This window comes from Maniola hyperantus, chromosome 21, assembly GCF_902806685.2.
Source record: "Maniola hyperantus chromosome 21, iAphHyp1.2, whole genome shotgun sequence".
In the NCBI taxonomy this organism is placed as follows: Eukaryota; Metazoa; Arthropoda; class Insecta; order Lepidoptera; family Nymphalidae; genus Maniola; species Maniola hyperantus.
In genome coordinates, this window is record NC_048556.1 from 8,538,097 (window position 1) to 8,547,009 (window position 8,913).

Consider the following 8,913-nt stretch of genomic DNA (forward strand, 5'->3'; position numbering starts at 1 on the left):
TCGACACAATACGTCATTAGACGTGACGATGTGGTGTGTCGTGATGCGGCAGAAGGCGATCTGGACTAAGAGCCAGCGCGTGCTAGACCTTCGTTACTTTATAAAAGCTGAAAGTTTATCTGCGTAATGACTCATTACTTACGATCAAGTAAGATCTCAGTCAATGACCATCGATAAAAAATAAAAAAGGCGTTCATACGTATAGTATGTCGAGTTGCTCTTTAATTGGTCAAACAGTAAAGGCTGTTTTACACTGAAGTATTTTACAATATGGCAAGCTGTCGCACAAGAAAAAAATATATTGTGACGTCACATTTCAATATTTCATAGTAGCTCGCATACTAAGTGCGCGTTTTGACGTTTGATACAAAGTTACAGATTTGACTAGTTGTCAAATACCGAATTGGTACTCAAGTCGAGTCTACCACATGACGCAACGTGTTACCTGTTCGATTTGAGTAAAATGTGCGACCATGTGTTGACACACGTCGCAATGTCGTACTATGTTGCTCAGGCGTATAAATGAAACTTTATGTATCTGCAGCTTTATGACGTAGACGTCTATGGGTAAGATATGTGTCTGCGCCACGTCTTCACCACTCTTCACTTCGGTATAAACCGTGCCATAGATTATGTTATATGAAATTTTTATTGCATGTTTCCGAATATATAAAAGGAAATCTACTCTTCTTCCTCAAGCCCCTGTACAATTTGCTCTAACATGCAAACACCAATCGCTTCACAACGACTAACAATGTCTTGTCGGGCCACAGTATTAGTATGGTATCGTATGTGGTTATAAATTATAAATATATATTTGTAACATATATTCTATGTCGGGGCGTGTAGAATAATAACGTATGTAATTCCGAGTAGTTACCTGCATTATGGAAATTGAAACATATTGGCAGTGCGTGTCTGCATTTTAGTGCAATTGTTGATTTATTTAAAGCATATTGAACTAATTTGTCTTTACCTGTCTGTAATCTGTAGACTATATTTCTTCCATATTGTCCTTTTCTTCTTCTCAATCCATTATTAGTACAATAAGTTTTATTTTATTTCGTTACGTAAAATCTTAGTATGTTACATTATAAATTATACTTTTGTCTCTATATTTATCTTTAAGTTTTTCATTAGACTGAATTATCAATCAAATTTTATTTCTTCAAAGACATTTATTTCAATATGCTTTTAGCAAAATCATATATCAAAATCATCACTTATAAATTTTATCATTACTCGTCGGGACATTTCAGACTTTTCAATACAGTTAGAGCCAAAATTGAGACGTTTATATATTTCTATATAATTCCTGTTGAATACTCTGAGGTGTCCACGTATCAGTATCATTGAGTAACTAAGTGGGTTTTTGGTTGTGGGTTTCCGCAGCTCCTCCGATGCCATGAACTCCAGTGTGGAGCCGGACGAAACTTTCTCACCAAAAACTAAAAAGAAACTATCCAAAAAACCGTCGTTCATTAAAAACGCCGTCCTCGACTTGTTCCGATCGAAAACGAAAAATTCAAAAAAAGTATCTCGACAGAAGTCATTGTGCGAGAATGACTTGCAACAGAGGTACCAGCAACAAGCCCCAATGCTGAGGCGAGAGAAGTCAGACCTCGGGGATCTGACCGTTCATATGAGGAACACGCAAATCAGAAACCAAATGTTGCAACGCAGCAACTCGTCCTCATGCGAAAAACCCGTCTTGAGACCAATCCTCAAACGACAGAGCTCATTCTGCGATGACAGAAATGGCTCTATTTGTACGATAAGAGATTACGACGCCAAACCTGTCATGAAAAACCTAAGACGACAGAACTCGATGTGCGAAATAGAAACCGAACCTAAGGTTACCCCTTTATTGCGTAGACAGAACTCCCTCATAGAATATAATAGGAGAGCCGTTTACGGCCCGAACTCCAGCTTTAATATGATTACCAAAATAGATCCCATCTACCAAAGACAGCAGCAAATAAAACACGAACCGTTTTATCCTACTCAACCACTACCTCCAGAACCGATATACCAAAGCAAAGAACATATTGTTTATGATCCTATTCCTAAGCCGAGAAGAACTTACGCTTCTCTTTATGATACCTCCAGTGAAAATCCTTACGCTAGTAGATCAGAAATATCGAACCAAAGCTTCGAAAATCCCTATGGGAATCGAGAGACTTTGCCGATGCCTCTGTTAGATCCGCCGTATGTGACAAGAGCGGAATGTATAGGAGATGATCCCTATGCTAATAAACATGAATTAATGGAAAATCCTTACTCTGTAAAACAAGACGTAACAAGAAAAAGCGAACCTCTATATAGCGAGCTACCGTATGCTAGTAAAGAGCAAATGCTAAGACAAAGAATGACGTCAGAAAGTCCTTACTCAACAAAGGAAGACATGTTGCGTCAACGATTTTCGGAGTCTCCATACAATACTAAAGAAGAAATGCTTAAACAAAGAATGGATGGTACATACACGTGCAAAGAACCGATTTATGGTAAACGTACTTACGAACCACCTCCGAGTACATCTTGGTCCGAGAATCCTTATGCTGTTCGACCAGATCGAAGATTACAGACGCCGGTTAATTATCCGGGGAGACTCTCACCTATGAGTAAAAGTATGAGTGAACCACCCTATGCTACTAGATCTGAAATGATTGGAAGAGTAGGCCAAACCGAGTCACCATACTCTAGTAGACCAGAAGTTAAATCAAGTTGTTCTGATAATAATTATTTTAGCAGAAATGATTCTTTCGACTTTCCACAACAAATAAGACCTGCGTCAGCTGAATGTACGTATGTGACCAAACAAGAAATTTTGTCGCAAAAAGCTGCATTATTGGCAAATAAAGAACAAATGTACGGTAGTAAATTAGAAGAAAAGTTAGAAGTAATAAAACAAAGAAACCAAGCGAAAAAAGAAAAGATTTATCAGACTAGGCTTGAAGCGAATGAGAGCGATTCTATGAAAAGTAGAGAACCTTTGTATGTCTCAAAGAGAGAGTTAAAAGATAGTGTTATTTATGAGTCGCAACAGGAGGCAAAAGATGTACCATTGCCTATAAGCCAAGAGGGTAGTGCAAGAAATAGCCCATATGAGCTCAGCGATGCTAATCATTTAGTGCGCCGCGAACCGTTGTATCAGACAAAAGCGGAAGCACAAGACGGTGAAATTGAAACATTCCAAGAGATCGACTTCTCTAAATTAAGATTAACAGAATCTAAAACTGATGCGGAGAAAGAAAAATCATTGAATGCAGAAAATAAAGTTCTAAAAGGTGAACCTGTATATGCGCCCAGATTACACGGTAAAGCTGTTGGGCATATTTCAAATGCGCTTAAAGTTACGTCATCTCCCGTACCTTATGAATCCACAACGTCTATGGAGACTCATTATGCCTCAGAATGTAGCATGAACTTTGAGAATAAACCCCAAAGTACTCCATATACATCACAAGACATAGTGGAACGTGCTTCAAAGACGAATCGTTCAGTAACTTTTTGTGAACAAATACTTGAAAAGAGTCCAGAAAACAGCCAAGATAATTCTGAAAACGCATCATCGAGTAGAAATGAAACTACAGTTATAAGTAACAATGATACAGTTGTCAATGCTGAGACGTCACAGGAAAATGCTTCTGCTAACAAAACTGCGGAAGTTGAACCCGATGGTCCTCAAACAACTTGGGGAATATTTGATAGCGAAGGTGGCGTGTTAGAGGATAGGCATTGGGGCGTATCCCTAATAATTCCCCCAAAAGCAATCGCTCCGGGGATCAAGCAAAAAATCTATTTTACCGTGTCCGATCCACGACTGAGCCAGCGCGTGGGGGGACCTCCCATCGATATGGATAACGGTAATGCTTTTGTAACGAAGCACGCGATGAATGTAGTATCGTAGACTGCACTTACTAATTGGCAATTAACGTTTGCGACTGGAATGGAACTTTATAAAAATACGGGGACAAAATTATGGGTGTAAATGGATATGTGAGAGAATGTTTTGTGAAACAACACGTTGCCTAGTTTATATGGATATGATATTTTACTGAAGTATATATTGCATGTAAATGGCATGGGAAATTGTACTACCAGTAGAGTCCGGCCCTTAAGATTATCTAAAACACCACTAACTCACAATAATCAATCACTTGCACCTAATTTAATTTTCTTAATTCTCTCAAAATCAATTCACTCAGTCATAATATGTCTATAATATTCACAAATCAGATAATTAATATTATTTTTATTTACATGTAATATTATAACGTTCATTTGGTTCATGACTAACAATGGGTAAAACGTATGTGGTTATTTTTGCGCAGTTTCTACCATACAATACACTCGTACTTAAAGGTCGAAGAGAAGAGAAGACGCCAGTGCCACCTCCATCCAACCATGTGATATAGGTTTGAACAAGTTTGCAAAATATTATGTTTGTGCACTGTATATTTTGTGCAACAACTATATTCGCATCGAGTGGAAGTGTGTTTACTGTTCAAGGGTGGAAACATACTTACAACATGCAACTCGAGTTGATGACACGGGAAGCTTATTAAGTCACATCAAACTGTAGTTTTTTCTCAGACCAGAATACTGACTCGACACTACGTCAGCGATTTTTTGTGTGATTCTGGTGGGTTAGCATGACAGATTTGATTATCACATTGTGATCATCGCATTTGATATGATTGATGATATAATTAAAACATTCTTGCTGCATCAGTACATATAACGGCCGAAATTAATATAATAATAATCAATCTATCTGTAATCTATCGATAAATTTCTTAGCAACTTTATTTGTCAAAAAATGGGTCTTTTTGACAAGTAAAAACGTTGTTACGTAACTCATCGACAGATTTACAGATAGATTGGTTATAATTTCTGCCGATAGTCAATAGTGATACAATGTCAGCCAGATTGATTGTGATTGCTGTCGTCACACTGTAGGTGTCAAACTTTGGTGCTAATCCATAGAAAATATCCTGATTTGACTTGACTCAACACGCATGTCGTTGCATCCGTCCGAGTAGCGTGTTATTAATATGTTGCTGCCTTCAATTTTCTTGATTTTGTTCTGGGGTTATTAAATTTTGTTTAGTTTTGTATAATTTGTTCCATTTCTAAGGTGTTTTGGATCCGTCGTTTGTTTGATGCTTGGTATGATCTGGTTTTTACTATTTCAGTTTATATGCTTTGCTTGCCTAATATTGTGCATTAACGTGTTGCGATTTGTGTTTGTGTGTTTCAATTTCGTTGTTTCCTTTTATCTGTTACTATTTAATATTACTCTCGTCTCAACTTACTCGATAATCTGCAATTTCATTTTTTTCATTTCATGCCTCACTATTTCTCGATGTGTATTGCACTTTAATTTTGAATTTTTATTCTATTGTTGATTACTTATGTTTAAGCATTATTATCACATACAAATTATTTATCGTTTTGTCTAAGAATTAGTTCATTCTAATCATTCAATATCTTTGCCTAACATACTCATATCAATAAATAATAAGTAATATGATGTTTTACATCGTTTAAATACAGTATTGTACCTACCTGCGATACATTTTTTTTCAAAACGAATTAGAAATCCACTATAATCAACAATACCGAGAATCTCATAAAGAAATCAGTTTTTTTTGCCATTACTTAAAAAAATATTACTCAGTAAAATTCACGTAGTTAGACCCTCCAATACAGCACAAGTTCTAACCTTTTCCACCATTTCTTCCATAGAAACAAAAACTACAACATATTTTTCAAATAACAGGTGAAGCGATGCTGTCCCCACTAGTGATGTGCGGACCCCAGGGTCTAGTGTTCCTCAAGCCGGTGACCCTGCGGTTACCGCACTGCGCCAACGCCGTCCCATCCCTAGGACTCACCATCAAGGCGACGGACACCGAAGCCCACCTCAGCACTGACTGGGATCAGATACACTTACCCGCCACGACTACCTTAAACACTGTTGCGGTCAAAGTTGACCACTTTTAGATGACCATTATGTATTTTTTTAAATTAAATTATTAGACGGAGTTGAAGGGACTTAAATAAAACTAGAGCAAGTTTTGCTCAATATCATCTGTCATTCAATAAGGTCATCTTCTTCTTTTCTTGTTAAGGTCGTACAATTGATATAGCAAAATGTTACAGATTGAAAAAATTTGCCCGTGCAGGCTTTTTGGATTTTTCTCTATGTAAAATGAAATATAATTATGATATGTAGAAACTGAACATCGTGTTTTCACTATTTAGGTTTGCTTTAGATGATGCACGATTTGTAAGAGAAAGCTATACTTTCAGAATAGTTCTTCAAAAATATTTTGGCCATCTCTTCGATTTCGTAATAGAATTTTTTGTTTAATAGAATTGGTCAAATTAAATTATTGCATACTTAGCTATTATAGTTGGACTTGGATACATACCAGTTTGAACCAGTGACATTTATTACAAAAATTAAAAGCTTTGCCAATAGAATAATAATAGCGCGGTATAGTTAGTCTCTGGTGGCAAGTTGGTATTGTATTTATCTCAATTATAAAATAGGTACCTTGGAGATATTATTAAATAAAAAATATATGTTCCATGTACATATAGGGTATATCTCGTACCATCAAACGTTATGGCCGATGTAAAGTCGTGAGTCATACTATATACCGTACTCAGACAGATCTACAGAGCGTAATTTAACTTAGCTCAGACTAAAGATACATTTAAAATGAGACAGATATATTTCTATAGACATAAATCTATCTCGTTTTAACACTGTCTTAGATCTGCGCAAAATCCAAGTAGGTACGCCAACCTAGCTACCTACTAATTTACTCAGGGTCAAAAAAAAAATCGCAACAGCTAACGTAAGATACCATAAGAAAAATTCAACTTCAGAGCAGTCAAAAAGTTTGGTGCGACCGGTAAAATGTTTAGCACTTTGAAAGAATGTCTAACCAAGGATTTTTGTTTGGAATTCTCAAAACACCCACCTTATTTTAATAGAATTAATAATTGTCGTTGCATTAATGATTAATGTAAGTATGTGGTGCTAGAATGTGACAATTAAAAAATAAATGTAGGGATCATGCATATCTATAAGAACCTCCATTAAAGGTTATATTGTGGATATTTTATGCTTATTAATGGAACTACTAACTATTGTTTCAATGAATTGATATTTAAATAAAAATGTCTTACCGTAAAGTAGGTTACTAATAAATAACGTAGGATTCATAATGTTCATATATTTAATAATGTATTGTTTATATCATTTAAGGTAACCCTAAACAACTTAGACGGAGTTTTAAGCATAGACTAAAATTATATTTTTTTAAATTGGCTTCCGTAGATTATAAATGGAATTGAATTTAACGATCAATTTGCATTATTATTGTTTTTTTGATAGTAAAAAAAGCAAAATGTAATGTTACTTTAACTTTTTAAGTTCGGCCTTACCGGCTTAGTCATATACCTATGTTATACGTAGATATAAGTACGTAAGCGGACGACACTGTATGTATATTTTATTGTTACTAGTGATTCGCTGGTTTTACCTTGACTCGATTATTAAATTTTATACCTAAAAACTTTGTTTTATTTCATTTGGACTTGATGCTAGCTATTTGTCTAAACCTATATTTGGTAAAGTATCTAGACTTTTTAGTCGTTTAGAAATTATAACTTGAATGCAAAACAACAAAAGTACCTAGTCATCGGGATGACTCACTAACTCAGTGTCTAACACTGAATTATAGCCACAAAGCTTATCTGATACCAGATGATGCCCGCGACCGAACCGTGTGGATTTAGGATTATAAAAATTTGATTTTCCGGGATGAAAAGTAGCCTATATCCTCCCTCGGGATGTACCTACCAAATTTTGTCAAAATCGGTTGAAATATTGGGCCGTGAAAAGCTACCAGAATTTTTATCCCGGAATATTAAAGAGTTTCCACGGGATTTCAAAAATCATAAATACACGCGGAAGTCGCGGGCATCATCTAGTTATTCCTAATTCCATGAATAGAATCATACTTAACTCCGGTTTTTTAAAGTTTAAAACAATGCTAACGTTAAAAGCACAGAGTAGGGGCGTACCTCATTAAGTGGGCAGAAGCAGAGATAAAGAAGATATCGAACAAGTCACAGAGAACAGCTGGATACAAAAGGCAAAAAAACCGTGGCGTGTGAAAGTCCCGCTGAGAGTCCATTGTTCATAGCAGTAGAAGTCTATCGGACTTAAGTATGACGACGATGGACAACAAGGAACACGTTTCTTTATAAAAGCTTCATCTATCTTTTTTCCATTAATTTGTCCTTACTTATTTATTTTTTCATTAAATAGTAATACAAGGACACGCTTGACCAAGATCATCTTATCTTATTTGATGACGCTTGATTGAAAGCCATGATATGTAGTCGTAGATGGAAGAGCTAACTTAAAAGAATTATGACTACTTACCTATGACAGTTGTTAGATCCTTAACTCTAATTGCCTCTACACGCAATCATACCGGAATCATGAGAAGATATTAATTAATAATGCTGACATAAATTATTTTATTTATTGTTTGTCCCAGGAATGGGTTACGGGCATGGAATTAGGAAGTACCTACTTGGTATGTAGTTATTATTTCGTACATCCATCGCTATGGGCGGGGTTTTCAAACTGTCAGAGTAAGTACTTTCTAAACTTAATGTTCTTATTACCTATACTTAACCATTTAAAATAGCAACAAATGTGCGAACTGAGTCATAAATCATAACGATCATATAGGGTTGTGAGAATACCGCAGAAGTCGTTATCGATAAAGGGATGCCGTTCGGACGCAGGTACAGTGCGACAAGGCTCTCTTGGCGCGTGTCAAACATGGGAACTAACGTTGCCGTCAAGTGTTCCCTTTG

At 36.1% G+C, this 8,913-nt stretch overlaps 1 protein-coding gene across 15 annotated transcripts in view; it reads left to right on the forward strand.

Annotated features, from left to right (window-relative positions):
* Nucleotides 1-7,595, forward strand: part of pyd (zonula occludens-like protein polychaetoid) — a 119,674-nt gene extending 112,079 nt beyond the window's left edge. For 12 of the 15 annotated variants that reach the window (XM_034979943.2, XM_069505773.1, XM_069505769.1 and 9 more), the window contains 2 exons: nt 1,393-3,866; nt 5,786-7,595. In XM_034979943.2, the coding sequence (XP_034835834.1) occupies nt 1,393-3,866; nt 5,786-6,009 (2,698 nt within the window). In that variant the 3' untranslated portion in view covers nt 6,010-7,595. Of the gene's footprint in view, nt 1-1,392; nt 3,867-4,334; nt 4,419-5,785 lie in introns of all 15 variants that reach the window. The other 3 variants (XR_011237986.1, XM_069505780.1, XM_069505781.1) reach the window with 3 other exon arrangements.
* The last annotated feature ends 1,318 nt before the right edge of the window (nt 7,596-8,913 follow it).